This window comes from Oncorhynchus mykiss, unplaced genomic scaffold (assembly GCF_013265735.2).
Source record: "Oncorhynchus mykiss isolate Arlee unplaced genomic scaffold, USDA_OmykA_1.1 un_scaffold_270, whole genome shotgun sequence".
Lineage (NCBI taxonomy): Eukaryota > Metazoa > Chordata > Actinopteri > Salmoniformes > Salmonidae > Oncorhynchus > Oncorhynchus mykiss.
In genome coordinates this window covers 111,650-136,500 of record NW_023493724.1, presented here as the reverse complement: position 1 = coordinate 136,500, position 24,851 = coordinate 111,650, and the positions used below count along the sequence as shown (strand labels likewise).

The window sequence follows — 24,851 nt, the reverse complement described above, 5'->3', positions numbered from 1 at the left end:
CCTTCATTTCAAACTGTTAAGTGTCCTTGAAAACCAAACCCAGAATCAAACAGAAAACACATTTGAAACCCTTAAACATGGCTCCAAGTCCTTCATTTCAAACTGTTAAGTGTCAAAAAAAATGTCAACAAAGTGGAATTTCATAGTGTTAACACCATCATGAGCCAAGAGCAAGATGAGTTACGGTTGATCAGTTCATTAATTAATATGAAAACAAAGAGCTATACAAGGTACAGTAAAAATAGTTACCCTGAGGCATCTGATCACACCAGTATATAACCCTAAATCATAAGGAGTTATCCTGAGGCATCTGATCACACCAGTATGTAACCCTAAATCATAAGGAGTTACCCTGAGGCATCTGATCACACCAGTATATAACCCTAAATCATAAGGAGTTATCCTGAGGCATCTGATCACACCAGTATATAACCCTAAATCATAAGGAGTTACCCTGAGGCATCTGATCACACCAGTATATAACCCTAAATCATAAGGAGTTATCCTGAGGCATCTGATCACACCAGTATATAACCCTAAATCATAAGGAGTTATCCTGAGGCATCTGATCACACCAGTATATAACCCTAAATCATAAGGAGTTACCCTGAGGCATCTGATCACACCAGTATATAACCCTAAATCATAAGGAGTTATCCTGAGGCATCTGATCACACCAGTATATAACCCTAAATCATAAGGAGTTATCCTGAGGCATCTGATCACACCAGTATATAACCCTAAATCATAAGGAGTTACCCTGAGGCATCTGATCACACCAGTATATAACCCTAAATCATAAGGAGTTATCCTGAGGCATCTGATCACACCAGTATATAACCCTAAATCATAAGGAGTTATCCTGAGGCATCTGATCACACCAGTATATAACCCTAAATCATAAGGAGTTACCCTGAGGCATCTGATCACACCAGTATATAACCCTAAATCATAAGGAGTTATCCTGAGGCATCTGATCACACCAGTATATAACCCTAAATCATAAGGAGTTATCCTGAGGCATCTGATCACACCAGTATATAACCCTAAATCATAAGGAGTTACCCTGAGGCATCTGATCACACCAGTATATAACCCTAAATCATAAGGAGTTATCCTGAGGCATCTGATCACACCAGTATATAACCCTAAATCATAAGGAGTTATCCTGAGGCATCTGATCACACCAGTATATAACCCTAAATCATAAGGAGTTATCCTGAGGCATCTGATCACACCAGTATATAACCCTAAATCATAAGGAGTTACCCTGAGGCATCTGATCACACCAGTATATAACCCTAAATCATAAGGAGTTACCCTGAGGCATCTGATCACACCAGTATATAACCCTAAATCATAAGGAGTTACCCTGAGGCATCTGATCACACCAGTATATAACCCTAAATCATAAGGAGTTATCCTGAGGCATCTGATCACACCAGTATATAACCCTAAATCATAAGGAGTTATCCTGAGGCATCTGATCACACCAGTATATAACCCTAAATCATAAGGAGTTATCCTGAGGCATCTGATCACACCAGTATATAACCCTAATTATATAACTAACTATAATATAGAACACTCTGATCACACCAGTATATAACCCTAATTATATGACTAACTATACTATAGAACCCTCTGATCACACCAGTATAGAACCCTAATTATATGACTAACTATAGAACCCTCTGATCACACCAGTATATAACCCTAATTATATGACTAACTATAGAACCCTCTGATCACACCAGTATATAACCCTAATTATATGACTAAATATACTATTGAACCCTCTGATCACACCAGTATATAACCCTAATTATATGACTAACTATACAACCATCTGATCACACCAGTATATAACCCTAATTATATGACTAACTATAGAACCCTCTGATCACACCAGTATATAACCCTAATTATATGACTAACTATAGAACCCTCTGATCACACCACTATATAACCCTAATTATATGACTAACTATACTATAGAACCATCTGATCACACCAGTATATAAACCTAATTATATGACTAACTATAGAACCATCTGATCACACCACTATATAACCCTAATTATATGACTAACTATACTATAGAACCCTCTGATAACACCAGTATATAACCCTAATTATATAACTAACTATAATATAGAACACTCTGATCACACCAGTATATAACCCTAATTATATGACTAACTATACTATAGAACCCTCTGATCACACCAGTATATAACCCTAATTATATGACTAACTATAGAACCTTCTGATCACACCAGTATATAACCCTAATTATATGACTAACTATACTATACAACCCTCTGATCACACCAGTATATAACCCTAATTATATGACTAACTATACTATACAACCCTCTGATCACACCAGTGAAGAACCCTAATTATATGACTAACTATACTATAGAACCCTCTGATCACACCAGTATATAACCCTAATTATATGACTAACTATAGAACCCTCTGATCACACCAGTATATAACCCTAATTATATGACTAACTATACTATACAACCCTCTGATCACACCAGTATATAACCCTAATTATATGACTAACTATAGAACCCTCTGATCACACCAGTATATAACCCTAATTATATGACTAACTATAGAACCCTCTGACAACACCAGTATATAACCCTAATTATATGACTAACTATACAACCCTCTGATCACACCAGTATATAACCCTAATTATATGACTAACTATAGAACCCTCTGATCACACCACTATATAACCCTAATTATATGACTGACTATAGAACCCTCTGATCACACCAGTATATAACCCTAATTATATGACTAACTATAGAACCCTCTGATCACACCAGTATATAACCCTAATTATATGACTAACTATAGAACCCTCTGATCACATAACCCTAATTATATGACAAACTATACTCTGTTACATGTCCTATGTGGCTCAGACCACTGTGCTTGCAACACCAAGAGTCATGGGTTTGTTTCCTGCTAACCCAAAAGAAAAAAGATTCTTGACTGTCCTTCCTTTTGGACTAAAGTGTGTTTTACCTGCTCGTTGGTTCTGGTCCAGAAGATAGCCAATGAGAAGACAGCGGTAACGGGTGGAGCCAGGTAACTGGTCACTGATTGGATGTAAACGTAGAGCTGTCCGCTATTGGCCGACTGCAGGATTGGAATCCACACCACGCTTATCACCACCAGAATCACTGTTACTATCCTACACACACACACATACACACACACACACACACACACACAGTGGAGATTTAGGAACCGTATACAATGACATCATCTCTAAGAATAGAACCTATGTCTAAACAGCAGCTGTTCCTGTGTGAGTGACTGACCTGCCGACCAATAACAGCTGTTCCTGTGTGAGTGAGTGACTGACCTGCCGACCAATAGCAGCTGTTCCTGTATAAGTGACTGACCTGCTGACCAATAACAGCTTTTCCTGTGTGAGTGACTTACCTGCCGACCAATAGCAGCTGTTCCAGTGTGAGTGACTGATCTGCCGACCAATAACAGCTGTTCCTGTGTGAGTGACTGACCTACTGACCAATAGCAGTTGTTCCAGTATGAGTGACTGACCTGCCGACCAATAACAGCTTTTCCTGTGTGAGTGACTGACCTGCCGAACAATAACAGCTTTTCCTGTGTGAGTGACTGACCTGCCGACCAATAGCAGCTGTTCCAGTGTGAGTGACTGACCTGCCGACCAATAGCAGCTGTTCCAGTGTGAGCGACTGACCTGCCGACCAATAGCAGCTCCCGTTCCGAGGCGTACGCGCGGTACTTCTTCCAGATGTCCATGGTGAAGAGCGTGGAGGAGGAGTTAAAGATGGAGGTCAACGATGACATCAGGGCTGCCATCATCACTGCTATCATCAGCCCCCGCAGACCTACACACACACACATGGAATCATCAGCCCTGCAGACCTACACACACACACATGGAATCATCAGCCCCGCAGACCTACACACACATACATGGAATCATCAGCCCTACAGACCTACACACACACACATGGAATCATCAGCCCCGCAGACCTACACACACACACATGGAATCATCAGCCCCGCAGACCTACACACACACACATGGAATCATCAGCCCCACAGACCTACACACACACACATGGAATCATCAGCCCCGCAGACCTACACACACACACATGGAATCATCAGCCCCGCAGACCTACACACACACACATGGAATCATCAGCCCTGCAGACCTACACACACATGGAGAGCGTTGGATTCCATTGACTATTTACACCAGTATCGAATAGGTACTACAGAAATGATGGGGTATCAGTCTTTGCCTGCAACAGGTTAGGGTTAGAGTTTAGAGGTTAGGGTTAGGGGTTAGGGTAAGGGTTAGAGGTTAGGGGTTAGTGTAAGTGTTAGAGGTAACCCTTATTGACTCGTTTTAATCCACATCCTCATTCAAGGCACAGGGCTGAGGGTTCAGTTCTAGTCAATCTGGTGTCTTTTCCAATCCAAGCCAAGCCCATGGTATTGTCTATTCCAATCCAAGCTCATGGTATTGTCTATTCCAATTCAACCCCATGGTATTGTCTATTCCAATCCAATCCAACCCCATGGTATTGTCTATTCCAAGCCAACCCCATGGTATTGTCTATTCCAATTCAACCCCATGGTATTGTCTATTCCAATCCAACCCCATGGTATTGTCTATTCCAATCCAACCCCATGGTATTGTCTATTCCAATTCAACCCCATGGTATTGTCTATTCCAATCCAATCCAACCCCATGGTATTGTCTATTCCAATCCAACCCCATGGTATTGTCTATTCCAATTCAACCCCATGGTATTGTCTATTCCAATCCAATCCAACCCCATGGTATTGTCTATTCCAATTCAACCCCATGGTATTGTCTATTCCAATCCAATCCAACCCCATGGTATTGTCTATTACAATCCAACCCCATGGTATTGTCTATTCCAATCCAACCCCATGGTATTGTCTATTCCAAGCCAACCCCATGGTATTGTCTATTCCAATTCAACCCCATGGTATTGTCTATTCCAATCCAAGCCCATGGTATTGTCTATTCCAATCCAAGCCAACCCCATGGTATTGTATATTCCAATCCAACCCCATGGTATTGTCTATTCCAATCCAACCCCATGGTATTGTCTATTCCAATCCAAGCCAACCCCATGGTATTGTCTATTCCAATCCAACCCCATGGTATTGTCTATTCCAAGCCAACCCCATGGTATTGTCTATTCCAATCCAACCCCATGGTATTGTCTATTCCAATCCAACCCCATGGTATTGTCTATTCCAATCCAAGCCAACCCCATGGTATTGTCTATTCCAATCCAATCCAACCCCATGGTATTGTCTATTCCAATCCAACCCCATGGTATTGTCTATTCCAATCCAACCCCATGGTATTGTCTATTCCAATCCAAGCCAACCCCATGGTATTGTCTATTCCAATCCAACCCCATGGTATTGTCTATTCCAATGCAACCCCATGGTATTGTCTATTCCAATCCAAGCCAACCCCATGGTATTGTCTATTCCAATCCAATCCAACCCCATGGTATTGTCTTTTCCAATCCAATCCAACCCCATGGTATTGTCTATTCCAATCCAACCCCATGGTATTGTCTATTCCAATCCAACCCCATGATATTGTCTATTTCAATCCAAGCCAACCCCATGGTATTGTCTATTCCAATCCAACCCCATGGTATTGTCTATTCCAATCCAAGCCAACCCCATGGTATTGTCTTTTCCAATCCAAGCCCATGGTATTGTCTATTCCAATCCAACCCCATGGTATTGTCTATTCCAATCCAAGCCAACCCCATGGTATTGTCTTTTCCAATCCAAGCCCATGGTATTGTCTATTCCAATCCAACCCCATGGTATTGTCTATTCCAATCCAACCCCATGGTATTGTCTATTCCAATCCAACCCCATGGTATTGTCTATTCCAATCCAAGCCCATGGTATTGTCTATTCCAATCCAACCCCATGGTATTGTCTATTCCAATCCAACCCCATGGTATTGTCTATTCCAATCCAAGCCAACCCCATGGTATTGTCTATTCCAATCCAACCCCATGGTATTGTCTATTCCAAGCCAACCCCATGGTATTGTCTATTCCAATCCAACCCCATGGTATTGCCTATTCCAATCCAACCCCATGGTATTGTATATTCCAATCCAACCCCATGGTATTGTCTATTCCAATGCAACCCCATGGTATTGTCTATTCCAATCCAAGCCAACCCCATGGTATTGTCTATTCCAATCCAACCCCATGGTATTGTCTATTCCAAGCCAACCCCATGGTATTGTCTATTCCAATCCAACCCCATGGTATTGTCTATTCCAATCCAACCCCATGGTATTGTCTATTCCAATCCAAGCCAACCCCATGGTATTGTCTATTCCAATCCAATCCAACCCCATGGTATTGTCTATTCCAATCCAACCCCATGGTATTGTCTATTCCAATCCAACCCCATGGTATTGTCTATTCCAATCCAACCCCATGGTATTGTCTATTCCAATCCAAGCCAACCCCATGGTATTGTCTATTCCAATCCAACCCCATGGTATTGTCTATTCCAATGCAACCCCATGGTATTGTCTATTCCAATCCAAGCCAACCCCATGGTATTGTCTATTCCAATCCAATCCAACCCCATGGTATTGTCTTTTCCAATCCAATCCAACCCCATGGTATTGTCTATTCCAATCCAACCCCATGGTATTGTCTATTCCAATCCAACCCCATGGTATTGTCTATTCCAATCCAAGCCAACCCCATGGTATTGTCTATTCCAATCCAACCCCATGGTATTGTCTATTCCAATCCAAGCCAACCCCATGGTATTGTCTTTTCCAATCCAAGCCCATGGTATTGTCTATTCCAATCCAACCCCATGGTATTGTCTATTCCAATCCAAGCCAACCCCATGGTATTGTCTTTTCCAATCCAAGCCCATGGTATTGTCTATTCCAATCCAACCCCATGGTATTGTCTATTCCAATCCAACCCCATGGTATTGTCTATTCCAATCCAACCCCATGGTATTGCCTATTCCAATCCAAGCCCATGGTATTGTCTATTCCAATCCAACCCCATGGTATTGTCTATTCCAATCCAAGCCCATGGTATTGTCTATTCCAATCCAAGCCAACCCCATGGTATTGTCTATTCCAATCCAAGCCCATGGTATTGTCTATTCCAATCCAAGCCAACCCCATGGTATTGTATATTCCAATCCAACCCCATGGTATTGTCTATTCCAATCCAACCCCATGGTATTGTCTATTCCAATCCAAGCCAACCCCATGGTATTGTCTATTCCAATCCAACCCCATGGTATTGTCTATTCCAAGCCAACCCCATGGTATTGTCTATTCCAATCCAACCCCATGGTATTGTCTATTCCAATCCAACCCCATGGTATTGTCTATTCCAATCCAAGCCAACCCCATGGTATTGTCTATTCCAATCCAATCCAACCCCATGGTATTGTCTATTCCAATCCAACCCCATGGTATTGTCTATTCCAATCCAACCCCATGGTATTGTCTATTCCAATCCAACCCCATGGTATTGTCTATTCCAATCCAAGCCAACCCCATGGCATTGTCTATTCCAATCCAACCCCATGGTATTGTCTATTCCAATGCAACCCCATGGTATTGTCTATTCCAATCCAAGCCAACCCCATGGTATTGTCTATTCCAATCCAATCCAACCCCATGGTATTGTCTTTTCCAATCCAATCCAACCCCATGGTATTGTCTATTCCAATCCAACCCCATGGTATTGTCTATTCCAATCCAACCCCATGGTATTGTCTATTCCAATCCAAGCCAACCCCATGGTATTGTCTATTCCAATCCAACCCCATGGTATTGTCTATTCCAATCCAAGCCAACCCCATGGTATTGTCTTTTCCAATCCAAGCCCATGGTATTGTCTATTCCAATCCAACCCCATGGTATTGTCTATTCCAATCCAAGCCAACCCCATGGTATTGTCTTTTCCAATCCAAGCCCATGGTATTGTCTATTCCAATCCAACCCCATGGTATTGTCTATTCCAATCCAACCCCATGGTATTGTCTATTCCAATCCAACCCCATTGTATTGTCTATTCCAATCCAAGCCCATGGTATTGTCTATTCCAATCCAACCCCATGGTATTGTCTATTCCAATCCAAGCCCATGGTATTGTCTATTCCAATCCAAGCCCATGGTATTGTCTATTCCAATCCAAGCCAACCCCATGGTATTGTCTATTCCAATCCAACCCCATGGTATTGTCTATTCCAATCCAATCCAACCCCATGGTATTGTCTATTCCAATCCAACCCCATGGTATTGTCTATTCCAATCCAACCCCATGGTATTGTCTATTCCAATCCAAGCCCACCCCATGGTATTGTCTATTCCAATCCAAGCCAACCCCATGGTATTGTCTATTCCAATCCAAGCCAAGCCCACGGTATTGTCTATTCCAATCCAAGCCAACCCCATGGTATTGTCTATTCCAATCCAAGCCAACCCCATGGTATTGTCTATTCCAATCCAAGCCAGACATGACGGATACATTCTACACCACCCAGAGACATTCTACACCACCCAGAGACATGACGGATACATTCTACACCACCCAGAGACATTCTACACCACCCAGAGACATTCTACACCACCCAGACATGACGGATACATTCTACACCACCCAGAGACATTCTACACCACCCAGAGATATGACTGATACATTCTACACCACCCAGACATGACGGATACATTCTACACCACCCAGAGACATTCTACACCACCCAGACATGACGGATACATTCTACACCACCCAGAGACATTCTACACCACCCAGACATGACGGATACATTCTACACCACCCAGAGGCATTCTACACCACCCAGAGACATGACTGATACATTCCACACCACCCAGAGACATTCTACACCACCCAGACATGACGGATACATTCTACACCACCCAGAGGCATTCTACACCACCCAGAGACATGACTGATACATTCCACACCACCCAGAGACATTCTACACCACCCAGACATGACGGATACATTCTACACCACCCAGAGACATTCTACACCACCCAGACATGACGGATACATTCCACACCACTCAGAGACATTCTAGACCACCCAGAGACATGACGGATACATTCTACACCACCCAGAGATATTCTACACCACCCAGACATGACGGATACATTCCACACCACCCAGAGACATTCTACACCACCCAGAGACATGACTGATACATTCTACACCACCCAGAGACATTCTACACCACCCAGACATGACGGATACATTCCACACCACCCAGAGACATTCTACACCACCCAGAGACATGACTGATACATTCCACACCACCCAGAGACATTCTACACCACCCAGACATGACGGATACATTCTACACCACCCAGAGACATTCTACACCACCCAGACATGACGGATACATTCTACACCACCCAGAGACATTCTACACCACCCAGACATGACGGATACATTCTACACCACCCAGAGACATTCTACACCACCCAGAGATGCGACTGATACATTCTACACCACCCAGACATGACGGATACATTCTACACCACCCAGAGACATTCTACACCACCCAGACATGACGGATACATTCTACACCACCCAGAGACATTCTATACCACCCAGACATGACGGATACATTCTACACCACCCAGAGACATTCTACACCACCCAGACATGACGGATACATTCTACACCACCCAGAGACATTCTACACCACCCAGACATGACGGATACATTCCACACCACCCAGAGACATTATACACCACCCAGAGACATGACGGATACATTCTACACCATCTAGAGATATTCTACACCACCCAGGGACATGACGGATACATTCTACACCACCCAGAGATATTCTACACCACCCAGAGACATGACGGATACATTCTACACCACCCAGAGACATGACGGATACATTCTACACCATCCAGAGACATTCTACACCACCCAGAGACATGACGGATACATTCTACACCACCCAGAGACATGACGGATACATTCTACACCATCCAGAGACATTCTACACCACCCAGAGACATGACGGATACATTCTACACCACCCAGAGACATTCTACACCACCCAGGGACATGACGGATACAATCTAAACCAGGCTTTTACACACATACAGCATTACACACACTCACTCACCGCTGGGCATGAGCTCGATGACCAGTTTGGGGAAGGCGATGTTGGAGCAGCCCACCTCCGCTCCACACACCCTCACACACTCCTCTGGGTCCACACACCCCACCGAGTCTGGAACACACAGTTATTACCCTGGTTATAATGTCTATGATTATTACACACAACATTATTACCCTGGTTTTAATGTCTAGGATTATTACACACACCATTATTACCCTGGTTTTAATGTCTAGGATTATTACACAACATTATTATTACCCTGGTTTTAATGCCTATGATTATTACACACCATTATTACCCTGGTTATAATGTCTATGATTATTACACACCATTATTACCTTGGTTTTAATGCCTATGATTATTACACACCATTATTATTACCCTGGTTATAATGTCTAGGATTATTACACACAACATTATTATCCTGGTTTTAATGTCTATGATTATTACACACACCATTATTACCCTGGTTATAATGTCTATGATTATTACACACCATTATTACCCTGGTTTTAATGCCTATGATTATTATACACCATTATTATTACCCTGGTTTTAATGTCTAGGATTATTACACACCATTATTATTACCCTGGTTTTAATGTCTAGGATTATTATACACCATTATTACCCTGGTTTTAATGTCTATGATTATTACACACCATTATTACCCTGGTTTTAATGTCTATGATTATTACACACCATTATTACCCTGGTTTTAATGCCTATGATTATTACACACCATTATTACCCTGGTTTTAATGTCTAGGATTATTACACAACATTATTATTACCCTGGTTATAATGTCTAGGATTATTACACACCATTATTACCCTGGTTTTAATGTCTAGGATTATTACACAACATTATTATTACCCTGGTTATAATGTCTAGGATTATTACACACCATTATTACCCTGGTTATAATGTCTATGATTATTACACACCATTATTATTACCCTGGTTATAATGTCTAGGATTATTACACACCATTATTACCCTGGTTTTAATGTCTATGATTATTACACACCATTATTATTACCCTGGTTTTAATGTCTAGGATTATTACACACCATTATTATTACCCTGGTTATAATGCCTATGATTATTACACACACCATTATTACCCTGGTTATAATGTCTATGATTATTACACACCATTATTATTACCCTGGTTATAATGTCTAGGATTATTACACACCATTATTACCCTGGTTTTAATGTCTATGATTATTACACACCATTATTATTACCCTGGTTATAATGTCTATGATTATTACACACCATTATTACCCTGGTTATAATGTCTAGGATTATTACACACCATTATTACCCTGGTTTTAATGTCTATGATTATTACACACCATTATTATTACCCTGGTTATAATGTCTAGGATTATTACACACCATTATTACCCTGGTTATAATGTCTAGGATTATTACACACCATTATTATTACCCTGGTTATAATGCCTATGATTATTACACACACCATTATTACCCTGGTTATAATGTCTATGATTATTACACACCATTATTATTACCCTGGTTTTAATGCCTATGATTATTACACACCATTATTATTACACCAGCAGTATGATCTCAGAACAGCTCCCCTCCTAAAGGACACCAGCAGTATGGTCTCAGAACAGCTCCCCTCCTAAAGGACACCAGCAGTATGGTCTCAGAACAGCTCCCCTCCTAAAGGACACCAGCAGTATGGTCTCAGAACAGCTCCCATCCTAAAGGACACCAGCAGTATGATCTCAGAACAGCTCCCCTCCTAAAGGACACCAGCAGTATGATCTCAGAACAGCTCCCCTCCTAAAGGACACCAGCAGTATGATCTCAGAACAGCTCCCCTCCTAAAGGACACCAGCAGTATGATCTCAGAACAGCTCCCCTCCTAAAGGACACCAGCAGTATGGTCTCAGAACAGCTCCCCTCCTAAAGGACACCAGCAGTATGATCTCAGAACAGCTCCCCTCCTAAAGGACACCAGCAGTATGATCTCAGAACAGCTCCCCTCCTAAAGGACACCAGCAGTATGGTCTCAGAACAGCTCCCCTCCTAAAGGACACCAGCAGTATGATCTCAGAACAGCTCCCATCCTAAAGGACACCAGCAGTATGATCTCAGAACAGCTCCCATCCTAAAGGACACCAGCAGTATGGTCTCAGAACAGCTCCCATCCTAAAGGACACCAGCAGTATGATCTCAGAACAGCTCCCATCCTAAAGGACACCAGCAGTATGGTCTCAGAACAGCTCCCCTCCTAAAGGACACCAGCAGTATGATCTCAGAACAGCTCCCCTCCTAAAGGACACCAGCAGTATGATCTCAGAACAGCTCCCCTCCTAAAGGACACCAGCAGTATGATCTCAGAACAGCTCCCCTCCTAAAGGACACCAGCAGTATGATCTCAGAACAGCTCCCCTCCTAAAGGACACCAGCTGTATGATCTCAGAACAGCTCCCATCCTAAAGGACACCAGCAGTATGGTCTCAGAACAGCTCCCCTCCTAAAGGACACCAGCAGTATGATCTCTATCATTGAATGTCTTGATCCTCTCCCTGAGAATACCTTGTTTGTTACTTCTGATGTTGAGTCATTATACATTTTCTTCTGCAACGTGACCCTTGTGAACTACCTTCCAGTCCCTGCATTATAACATTGGCTGAAATAGTACTCACACACAACTATTTCATGTTTCTACATGATTTCTTTATTCAGATGAAGGGTACTGCTCTGGGATCCCCCGTGGCTCCTGACTATGCTAATTTGTATGTGGTTTACATGGAAAAAGAGTCTATTTTCAAACCTCTCAAAAATGTTTTCTTGCCTATCATTATTTGGAAACGGTATATTGATGATCTTTTTGTGATGCCAAACAGCTCCAGGCGTTCCATGCTTTTCTTAACTCCTGTTCTGAACATTTGAGATTTACTAGGCAATCTGACACATGTCAAATCAGTTTCCTTGATCTTCTGATCTTGTGTGAAGATAATGTTCTATACACTGATCTTTACAGGAAACCTACTGATCGTAACAGTTTGTTGAGGGCTGATAGTTGTCACGCTTCCCCTGAAAAACAGTTTGCCCTACAGCCAATTCTGTCGAATCAGATTTCGACAGAAATATGGCTGAGACGCAAAGAAAGTTCAAGGAGAGGGGCTACAAAAATGATCAGATTAATATTGCCATTGAGAAAATTCAAAACAAAACGAGACATGACCTTGTTCAAGTCTCGCAAAAAGACTCATTCTTGTATTCTAACTACTCGCTATTCAAAGTGCTCTGAACAAATTAAGGGAATTGTTCACAAACATTGGCACATCGTATAATCCGATGATCTCGGTAATGTGTTTTCTGACCTTCCCTTGGTCGTATTCTCGCGGGGCAGAAATCTCAGAGATCAATTGGTACACTCTGATTTACCACCCCAAGATATTCCTGAACAACGTGTGAGTGAGTCAAAAAGCAGAGAGCAAAGTAAACGGGAAAACACGCTTTAATGTCCTTAACAAAGTACCAGGTCCAAACATGGGTGAATGCCCTAAAACACAGGTGCAAAAAACACCATTATTATTACCCTGGTTTTAATGTATATGATTATTATACACAATTATAACCCTCGTTCCATTGGAAATGAATGTACTTCCGGTGAACCAAAATGTAAAACACTGTCGGTGTGATCGAGGCGTAACCGGCTACAAAAAAAGTCAATTCTGACTAAAGCTGGATACCTTCTAGCCACGACACATGAGGCGGGGTTATAGTGTTTCTAGGTTCTCTCTGTATTATTTACTGACCCACTAACCGGACACTCCGCCCTCGAGTCCCCGGTGAGGACAGCTTCCGTTACAGAGTTCACAGCTCGAGTTACCAACAGACACTCTAGATCTCTCCGCGATACAGGATAATTAGCGGTTATTAACTATCGTTATTATTAACCGTTCGTTTTGTATTTGGGACTTTGTCTATAAAAGGACAAGACACTTTTGGAAGAAACTCCGCAGAGTTTTGTCTCAAAGCTGCTTCAACTGTCAACAGTTTTCTGGGGGAACTAAACGGGATCTAGGAAGTGCCTCGCTTCCAGTACAATAGAACCGAGAGAAAAGTTTTGAACCGCAGACAGACGAGACTTTTTTTGAAAAGAGTCTCGTCATCAGAATAGTTGAACAAGTCACCCACGTCCGTCTGGATTAAAACTGCTGCTGTTTGAAAAGATCCTCTGACTCACACGAACACACATCCCCGCTGCTCGACCGGAACGGGGCTGGAGCGGTCATGTGTGACGGGCGTGGCGGGGTGGGGAAGTTTGTCCCGGTTTACCTGTGTCTGCGTGTTTGTTCATGAGATGTGGTTTGAGGCTGGGAGATGAACCCGTGATAATCTCACAGAGACATTTCACATTCAGCCTGTAACTATTTACTTCTGCTCAATTCTATTGCGTTTTACAACACGAGGAGACGCACTGACTCAATTTGGACGACCGGTAGTTAAAATGGTGCTGCTGATTAACTAGTCGGTCTCGGTTTCTGTCGGCTTTGAGGAGAAAAGTCGCCGTTTTATTTATTTTAAACCTTATTCGTGTTTTATGGGACAAATCGTGGGAAGCTGGTGTACACGGATACGAATACAACATGAGCTGAGACAGTTGAACTCTTGTCGGAAAGGTTTGGTAAATCTCCCGGTTCAACCGTGGGACTGTATATTTAATGTTCTTCAGTAACACTCGGTCGGTCGGGTTATATCATTGATCCGTCAGTGATTATCAGTTAGGTATTGATAAAGCCTAGCGCCATGGCTCTGTCTCAGGTGCAGTGTCTCGATGAGCATCACATCAACTGGCGCGTGACCGAGTCCAAACCCGAGTTCTTCTACAGCGAGGACCAGCGGCTCGCGCTCGAGGCACTGCTGACCGGGGGGCGAGAGGCCTTTAGCAGCTACCTCAGTGAACATGACCTCCGACACTTCCTGTCTGAACCGGAGCTCCTGCGGCTGGCGCGCACCGTGGAGGCCTACCGGCCTGGAAGCGAGCACCTCAAGGCCGAGGCGGGAGCGGGAAGCGCGTCCCCGAAGGAGTATGACGGGGGCAATGGGCCACTGTCATTACAGTACTGGCCCGACCGCTCTGAAGGTTCTATACCCGACCTGGACCTGGGCTGGCCCGACGCCGTGTCATACCGAGGAGTGACACGTGTCAACGTGCACACGCAGCCCCCAGCTGATGGACAAACACACATCAAGGAGGTTGTCCGGAAGACTATATCACAGGCTCAGAAGGTAGACTACACACAGTACAGACTATATCACAGGCTCAGAAGGTAGACTACACACAGTACAGACTATATCACAGGCTCAGAAGGTAGACTACACACAGTACAGACTATATCACAGGCTCAGAAGGTAGACTACACACAGTACAGACTATATCACAGGCTCAGAAGGTAGACTACACACAGTACAGACTATATCACAGGCTCAGAAGGTAGACTACACACAGTACAGACTATATCACAGGCTCAGAAGGTAGACTACACACAGTACAGACTATATCACAGGCTCAGAAGGTAGACTACACACAGTACAGACTATATCACAGGCTCAGAAGGTAGACTACACACAGTACAGACTATATCACAGGCTCAGAAGGTAGACTACACACAGTACAGACTATATCACAGGCTCAGAAGGTAGACTACACACAGTACAGACTATATCACAGGCTCAGAAGGTAGACTACACACAGTACAGACTATATCACAGGCTCAGAAGGTAGACTACACACAGTACAGACTATATCACAGGCTCAGAAGGTAGACTACACACAGTACAGACTATATCACAGGCTCAGAAGGTAGACTACACACAGTACAGACTATATCACAGGCTCAGAAGGTAGACTACACACAGTACAGACTATATCACAGGCTCAGAAGGTAGACTACACACAGTACAGACTATATCACAGGCTCAGAAGGTAGACTACACACAGTACAGACTATATCACAGGCTCAGAAGGTAGACTACACACAGTACAGACTATATCACAGGCTCAGAAGGTAGACTACACACAGTACAGACTATATCACAGGCTCAGAAGGTAGACTACACACAGTACAGACTATATCACAGGCTCAGCAGGTAGACTACACACAGTACAGACTATATCACAGGCTCAGAAGGTAGACTACACACAGTACAGACTATATCACAGGCTCAGCAGGTAGACTACACACAGTACAGACTATATCACAGGCTCAGAAGGTAGACTACACACAGTACAGACTATATCACAGGCTCAGAAGGTAGACTACACACAGTACAGACTATATCACAGGCTCAGAAGGTAGACTACACACAGTACAGACTATATCACAGGCTCAGAAGGTAGACTACACACAGTACAGACTATATCACAGGCTCAGAAGGTAGACTACACACAGTACAGACTATATCACAGGCTCAGAAGGTAGACTACACACAGTACAGACTATATCACAGGCTCAGAAGGTAGACTACACACAGTACAGACTATATCACAGGCTCAGAAGGTAGACTACACACAGTACAGACTATATCACAGGCTCAGAAGGTAGACTACACACAGTACAGACTATATCACAGGCTCAGAAGGTAGACTACACACAGTACAGACTATATCACAGGCTCAGAAGGTAGACTACACACAGTACAGACTATATCACAGGCGCAGAAGGTAGACTACACACAGTACAGACTATAGACTATATCACAGGCTCAGAAGGTAGACTACACACAGTACAGACTACAGACTATTTCACAGTCTCAGAAGGTAGACTACACACAGTACAGACTATATCACAGGCTCAGAAGGTAGACTACACACAGTACAGACTATTTCACAGTCTCAGAAGGTATGTGGTCAGTGATGTTGACATGAGGACCTGTTAGATGGGTCAGGGTTATAACCACTGTGTGTCTGTTCTCCAGGTTATAGCAGTAGTGATGTTGACATGAGGACCTGTTAGATGGGTCAGGGTTATAACCACTGTGTGTCTGTTCTCCAGGTTATAGCAGTAGTGATGTTGACATGAGGACCTGTTAGATGGGTCAGGGTTATAACCACTGTGTGTCTGTTCTCCCAGGTTATAGCAGTAGTAATGGATCAGTTCAGTGATGTTGACATCTATAAGGACCTGTTAGATGGGTCAGGGTTATAACCACTGTGTGTCTGTTCTCCAGGTTATAGCAGTAGTGATGTTGACATGAGGACCTGTTAGATGGGTCAGGGTTAAAACCACTGTGTGTCTGTTCTCCCAGGTTATAGCAGTAGTGATGTTGACATGAGGACCTGTTAGATGTGTCAGGGTTATAACCACTGTGTGTCTGTTCTCCCAGGTTATAGCAGTAGTGATGTTGACATGAGGACCTGTTAGATGGGTCAGGGTTATAACCACTGTGTGTCTGTTCTCCCAGGTTATAGCAGTAGTAATGGATCAGTTCAGTGATGTTGACATCTATAAGGACCTGTTAGATGGGTCAGGGTTATAACCACTGTGTGTCTGTTCTCCAGGTTATAGCAGTAGTGATGTTGACATGAGGACCTGTTAGATGGGTCAGGGTTATAACCACTGTGTGTCTGTTCTCCAGGTTATAGCAGTAGTAATGGATCAGTTCAGTGATGTTGACATCTATAAGGACCTGTTAGATGGGTCAGGGTTATAACCACTGTGTGTCTGTTCTCCAGGTTATAGCAGTAGTGATGTTGACATGAGGACCTGTTAGATGGGTCAGGGTTATAACCACTGTGTGTCTGTTCTCCCAGGTTATAGCAGTAGTGATGTTGACATGAGGACCTGTTAGATGGGTCAGGGTTAAAACCACTGTGTGTCTGTTCTCCCAGGTTATAGCAGTAGTAATGTTGACATGAGGACCTGTTAGATGGGTCAGGGTTAAAACCACTGTGTGTCTGTTCTCCCAGGTTATAGCAGTAGTGATGTTGACATGAGGACCTGTTAGATGGGTCAGGGTTATAACCACTGTGTGTCTGTTCTCCCAGGTTATAGCAGTAGTGATGTTGACATGAGGACCTGTTAGATGGGTCAGGGTTATAACCACTGTGTGTCTGTTCTCCAGGTTATAGCAGTAGTGATGTTGACATGAGGACCTGTTAGATGGGTCAGGGTTATAACCACTGTGTGTCTGTTCTCCCAGGTTATAGCAGTAGTGATGTTGACATGAGGACCTGTTAGATGGGTCAGGGTTATAACCACTGTGTGTCTGTTCTCCAGGTTATAGCAGTAGTGATGTTGACATGAGGACCTGTTAGATGGGTCAGGGTTATAACCACTGTGTGTCTGTTCTCCCAGGTTATAGCAGTAGTGATGTTGACATGAGGACCTGTTAGATGGGTCAGGGTTATAACCACTGTGTGTCTGTTCTCCCAGGTTATAGCAGTAGTAATGGATCAGTTCAGTGATGTTGACATCTATAAGGACCTGTTAGATGCGGCCTATAAGAGAAGAGTTCCTGTCTACATCGTCATCGACACATCTGCTGTCTCCTGCTTCCTGGACATGTGTTGTAGAGCCAATATGCACCAGGGACACCTCAAGGTAACACACACACACACACACACACACACACACACACACACACACACACACACACACACACACACACACACACACACACCAGACCTGGGTTTCAGATACTTGTAAAATAATTGCAATACTTTATCTGTACGTGTTTGAGCTTGCCTGGCTTAAAGGTAGACTTGAAATGATGTTGAGCAGCACCGGAGATATTAAGATGAGCGAGATGCAACACTGCGCTCTCACACGGTCACACACATTATTTGCTTCTCTCTCCCCTGTTCTCTTACTGTCTTCTCTGTTTCTTTCTCTCTCCCTCCCCCTTCTCTCTCCCTCCCCCCTTCTCTCTCTCTCCGCTGTTCTCTTCTCTCTCCCTCCCCCTTCTCTCTCTCCGCTGTTCTCTTCTCTCTCCCTCCCCCTTCTCTCTCTCTCCGCTGTTCTCTTCTCTCTCCCTCCCCCTTCTCTCTCTCCGCTGTTCTCTTCTCTCTCCCTCCCCACTTCTCTCTCTCCGCTGTTCTCTTCTCTCTCCCTCCCCCTCCTCTCTCTCCGCTGTTCTCTTCTCTCTCCCTCCCCCTTCTCTCTCTCCGCTGTTCTCTTCTCTCTCCCTCCCCCTTCTCTCTCTCCGCTGTTCTCTTCTCTCTCCCTCCCCCTTCTCTCTCTCCGCTGTTCTCTTCTCTCTCCCTCCCCCTTCTCTCTCCCTCCCCCTTCTCTCTCTCCGCTGTTCTCTTCTCCCTCCCCCTTCTCTCTCCCTCCCCCTTCTCTCTCCCTCCCCCTTCTCTCTCTCTCCACTGTTCTCTTCTCTCTCCCTCCCCCTTCTCTCTCTCCGCTGTTCTCTTCTCTCTCCCTCCCCCTTCTCTCTCCCTCCCCCTTCTCTCTCTCTCCGCTGTTCTCTTCTCCCTCCCCCTTCTCTCTCCCTCCCCCTTCTCTCTCTCTCCACTGTTCTCTTCTCTCTCCCTCCCCCTTCTCTCTCTCCACTGTTCTCTTCTCTCTCCCTCCCCCTTCTCTCTCTCCACTGTTCTCTTCTCTCCCTCCCCCTTCTCTCTCTCCGCTGTTCTCTTCTCTCTCCCTCCCCCCTTCTCTCTCTCTCCACTGTTCTCTTCTCTCTCCTTCCCCCTTCTCTCTCTCCGCTGTTCTCTTCTCTCTCCCTCCCCCTTCTCTCTCCCTCCCCCTTCTCTCTCTCTCCGCTGTTCTCTTCTCCCTCCCCCTTCTCTCTCCCTCCCCCTTCTCTCTCTCTCCACTGTTCTCTTCTCTCTCCCTCCCCCTTCTCTCTCTCCACTGTTCTCTTCTCTCTCCCTCCCCCTTCTCTCTCTCCGCTGTTCTCTTCTCTCTCCCTCCCCCTTCTCTCTCTCCGCTGTTCTCTTCTCTCTCCCTCCCCATTTTCTCCCACCCCCACGCCTACCCCTCCATCTCTAGTTTTACTGCACTGGGGACATTTTCCTTTGGTACAGAAATATTACCCACAAGGCATTGCTCCGCCCAATGCCACACCCTTATTAAAGAGACTAACTCCACACACACACACACACACACACCAGACCTGGGTTTCAGATACTTGTAAAATAATTGCAATACTTTATCTGTACGTGTTTGAGCTTGCCTGGCTTAAAGGTGTGAAAGGATGTTGAGCAGCACCGGAGATATTAAGATGAGCGAGATGCAACACTGCGCTCTCACACGGTCACACACAGTACTTAATCACGTCCACGGTTTCGCTTCACGCTGTTCACAGTGTGGTAGTTAGGGCAAGAAAAGAGCCTAGAGAGTTGAGCCTCTACTTCAACGCTCTTAGTTGTTGTGGAAGTTGACCCACTATGCCATTTACTTTCTGTATTTACATCATATCTCTGAGTCTACCTTTAATAAACCCAAACTGCCAACCCTGCTGGGTCTGTCTGGTTGTAGTCCTGACAAACTGTCTTGTCTCTGTCTGTCTGTCTGTCTGTCTGGTTGTAGTCCTGACAGACTGTCTTGTCTCTGTCTGTCTGTCTGGTTGTAGTCCTGACAGACTGTCTTGTCTCTGATTGTAGTCCTGACTGACTGTCTTGTCTCTGTCTGTCTGTCTGATTGTAGTCCTGACCGACTGTCTTGCCTCTGCCTGTCTGTCTGTCTGTCTGTCTGGTTGTAGTCCTGACCGACTGTCTTGTCTCTGTCTGTCTGATTGTGGTCCTGACTGACTGTCTTGTCTCTGTCTGTCTGTCTGGTTGTATTTCTGACCGACTGTCTTGTCTCTGTCTGTCTGATTGTAGTCCTGACCGACTGTCCTGTCTCTGTCTGTCTGTCTGTCTGGTTGTAGTCCTGACCGACTGTCTTGTCTCTGTCTGTCTGGTTGTAGTCCTGACCGACTGCCTTGTCTCTGTCTGTCTGGTTGTAGTCCTGACCGACTGTCTTGTTTCCTTCTGTCTGTCTGATTGTAGTCCTGACCAACTGTCTTGCCCCTGTCTGTCTGTCTGGTTGTAGTCCTGACCGACTGTCTTGTTTCCTTCTGTCTGTCTGATTGTAGTCCTGACCGACTGTCTTGCCTCTGCCTGTCTGTCTGTCTGGTTGTAGTCCTGACCGACTGTCTTGTCTCTGTCTGTCTGTCTGATTGTAGTCCTGACCGACTGTCTTGTTTCCTTCTGTCTGTCTGATTGTAGTCCTGACCGACTGTCCTGTCTCTGTCTGTCTGTCTGTCTGGCTGTATTTCTGACCGACTGTCTTGTCTCTGTCTGTCTGGTTGTAGTCCTGACCGACTGTCTTGTCTCTGTCTGTCTGGTTGTAGTCCTGACCGACTGTCTTGTCTCTGTCTGTCTGGTTGTAGTCCTGACCGACTGTCTTGTTTCCTTCTGTCTCTCCTTTCCCTTTTCTCTGTTCCTTTGAGCTGTTTGTTTGTCCGTCTGGTCTGTCTGTCTGTATGTATTCTGTGGAGAATAGAGGAACTAGTTCTGCAGTTTGACTGTCTGTTATCTGTCTGTATGTATTCTGTGGAGAATAGAGGAACTAGTTCTGCAGTTTGACTGTCTGTTATCTCTCTGTCTGTATGTATTCTGTGGAGAATAGAGGAACTAGTTCTGCAGTTTTCTGTCTGTTATCTCTCTCTCTGTCTGTATGTATTCTGTGGAGAATAGAGGAACTAGTTCTGCAGTTTGACTGTCTGTTATCTCTCTCTGTCTGTATGTATTCTGTGGAGAATAGAGGAACTAGTTCTGCAGTTTGACTGTCTGTTATCTGTCTGTATGTATTCTGTGGAGAATAGAGGAACTAGTTCTGCAGTTTGACTGTCTGTTATCTCTCTGTCTGTATGTATTCTGTGGAGAATAGAGGAACTAGTTCTGCAGTTTTCTGTCTGTTATCTCTCTCTCTGTCTGTATGTATTCTGTGGAGAATAGAGGAACTAGTTCTGCAGTTTGACTGTCTGTTATCTCTCTGTCTGTATGTATTCTGTGGAGAATAGAGGAACTAGTTCTGCAGTTTGACTGTCTGTTATCTCTCTCTGTCTGTATGTATTCTGTGGAGAATAGAGGAACTAGTTCTGCAGTTTGACTGTCTGTTATCTCTCTCTGTCTGTATGTATTCTGTGGAGAATAGAGGAACTAGTTCTGCAGTTTGACTGTCTGTTATCTCTCTGTCTGTATGTATTCTGTGGAGAATAGAGGAACTAGTTCTGCAGTTTGACTGTCTGTTATCTCTCTCTGTCTGTATGTATTCTGTGGAGAATAGAGGAACTAGTTCTGCAGTTTGACTGTCTGTTATCTCTCTCTGTATGTATTCTGTGGAGAATAGAGGAACTAGTTCTGCAGTTTGACTGTCTGTTATCTCTCTCTGTATGTATTCTGTGGAGAATAGAGGAACTTGTTCTGCAGCTTAACTCTTGGAGTTGTTAAGTGTTTTAGTTTCACAAGCTTCCAGAAGAACATTCAGCACATTCCATACTGCTGCTGCAGTCAATTAGACACACGCACGTGAACATACACACCCGCACGCACGCACACACAAACACAATTAAATCAACCACATAGACTACACTCTAAAGACAGTACATTGGGAAAGTATTCAGACCCCTTGACTTTTAACACATTTTGTTTTACGTTACAGCCTTATTCTACACACAATACCCCATAATGACATCACAATACCCCATAATGACATCACAATACCCCATAATGACATCACAATACCCCATAATGACATCACAATACCCAATAATTAGATTGATGAGGAAATATTTTTGTTTAATCCATGTTAGAAAGGCTGTAACGTAACAGAATGTGGAAACATGGAAGGAGTCTGAATACTTAACGAATGTACTGACCACCTCCCACCTCCTAAATGATCAGAGCTTCTCTCTCTCCGCTGTTCTCTTCTCTCTCCCTCCCACTTCTCTCTCCGCTATTCTCTTCTCTCTCCCTCCCCCTTCTCTCTCTCCGCTGTTCTCTTCTCTCTCCCTCCCCCTTCTCTCTCCCTCCCCCCTTCTCTCTCTCTCCGCTGTTCTCTTCTCTCTCCCTCCCCCTTCTCTCTCTCCGCTGTTCTCTTTTCTCTCCCTCCCCCTTCTCTCTCTCCGCTGTTCTCTTCTCTCTCCCTCCCCCATCTCTCTCTCCGCTGTTCTCTTCTCTCTCCCTCCCCCTTCTCTCTCTCTCCGCTGTTCTCTTTTCTCTCCCTCCCCCTTCTCTCTCTCCGCTGTTCTCTTCTCTCTTCCTCCCCCTTCTCTCTCTCCGCTGTTCTCTTTTCTCTCCCTCCCCCTTCTTTCTCCCTCCCCCTTCTCTCTCTCCGCTGTTCTCTTCTCTCTCCCTCCCCCTTCTCTCTCTCTCCGCTGTTCTCTTCTCTCTCCCTCCCCCTTCTCTCTCTCCGCTGTTCTCTTCTCTCTCCCTCCCCTCTTCTCTCTCTCCGCTGTTCTCTTCTCTATCCCTTCCCCTTCTCTCTCTCCGCTGTTCTCTTCTCTCTCCCTCCCCCTTCTCTCTCTCCGCTGTTCTCTTCTCTCTCCCTCCCCCTTCTCTCTCGCCGCTGTTCTCTTCTCTCTCCCTCCCCCTTCTCTCTCTCCGCTGTTCTCTTCTCTCTCCCTCCCCTCTTCTCTCTCTCCGCTGTTCTCTTCTCTATCCCTTCCCCTTCTCTCTCTCCGCTGTTCTCTTCTCTCTCCCTCCCCTGTTCTCTTCTCTCCCCCTCCCCATTTTCTCCCACCCCCACGCCTATCCCTCCATCTCTAGTTTTACTGCACTGGGGACATTTTCCTTTGGTAAAGCAATATTACCCAAGAGGCATTGCTCCGCCTAACGCCACACCCTTATTAGAGAGATTAACACCACACACACACCAGACTTAAGTTTCAGAATACTGCAGGTTTATTTTTTAAAGATTTTGTGTTGTTGTATTAAATAATGTTATATATATATATATATATATATATATATATATATATATATATATATATATATATATATATATATATATATATATATATATATATATATATATATATATATATATATAATGTTTTTATATAGTAATTATTTGAGTTACTTTGACCCCGTTTTCTCCCCAGTGTCATGTAATATGTAATACTTTGTAATTATCTGGTTTTCAGTGGAACTGCAGGGTGTCTGTTAACTGTGTACTGCAACAGGTCATAACATGGATTTATGTGTGTGTGTGTGTGTATGTGTGTGTGTGTGTGTGTTCTCTGTCCTCTAGAACCTGCGTGTGCGATGTAGTGAAGGCGTAGAGTTCTACACTCGCTCGGCTCAGAAGGTCCGAGGTTCTCTCAGTCAGAGATACATGCTGATAGACGGAGACAGAGCTGTGACTGGATCATACAGGTACCCTGACCTCTGACCCTCTCAGTCAGAGATACATGCTGATAGACGGAGACAGAGCTGTGACTGGATCATACAGGTACCCTGACCCCTGACCCTCTCAGTCAGAGATACATGCTGATAGACGGAGACAGAGCTGTGACTGGATCATACAGGTACCCTGACCTCTGACCCTCTCAGTCAGAGATACATGCTGATAGACGGAGACAGAGCTGTGACTGGATC

The 24,851-nt window shown here is 44.3% G+C and overlaps 2 protein-coding genes across 2 annotated transcripts in view; one reads left to right on the top strand and one right to left on the bottom strand.

The window, feature by feature from the left end:
• Positions 1–24,851, bottom strand: part of LOC118948935 (sodium/glucose cotransporter 5-like) — a 105,378-nt gene that overhangs the window by 6,310 nt on the left and 74,217 nt on the right. Inside the window, exons 11-13 of the mRNA XM_036973573.1 lie at positions 10,264–10,371; positions 3,758–3,908; positions 3,055–3,223 (exon numbers count right to left, since the gene is read on the bottom strand). Coding sequence (XP_036829468.1) covers positions 3,055–3,223; positions 3,758–3,908; positions 10,264–10,371 — 428 coding nt within the window. The remainder of the gene's footprint in view (positions 1–3,054; positions 3,224–3,757; positions 3,909–10,263; positions 10,372–24,851) is intronic.
• The window catches only part of LOC110511521 (protein FAM83G), a 49,920-nt gene continuing 39,069 nt past the window's right edge, over positions 14,001–24,851 (top strand). The window contains exons 1-3 of the mRNA XM_036973572.1: positions 14,001–15,550; positions 18,697–18,864; positions 24,505–24,629. Of these exons, the coding sequence (XP_036829467.1) occupies positions 15,068–15,550; positions 18,697–18,864; positions 24,505–24,629 (776 nt within the window). The 5' untranslated portion in view covers positions 14,001–15,067. The remainder of the gene's footprint in view (positions 15,551–18,696; positions 18,865–24,504; positions 24,630–24,851) is intronic.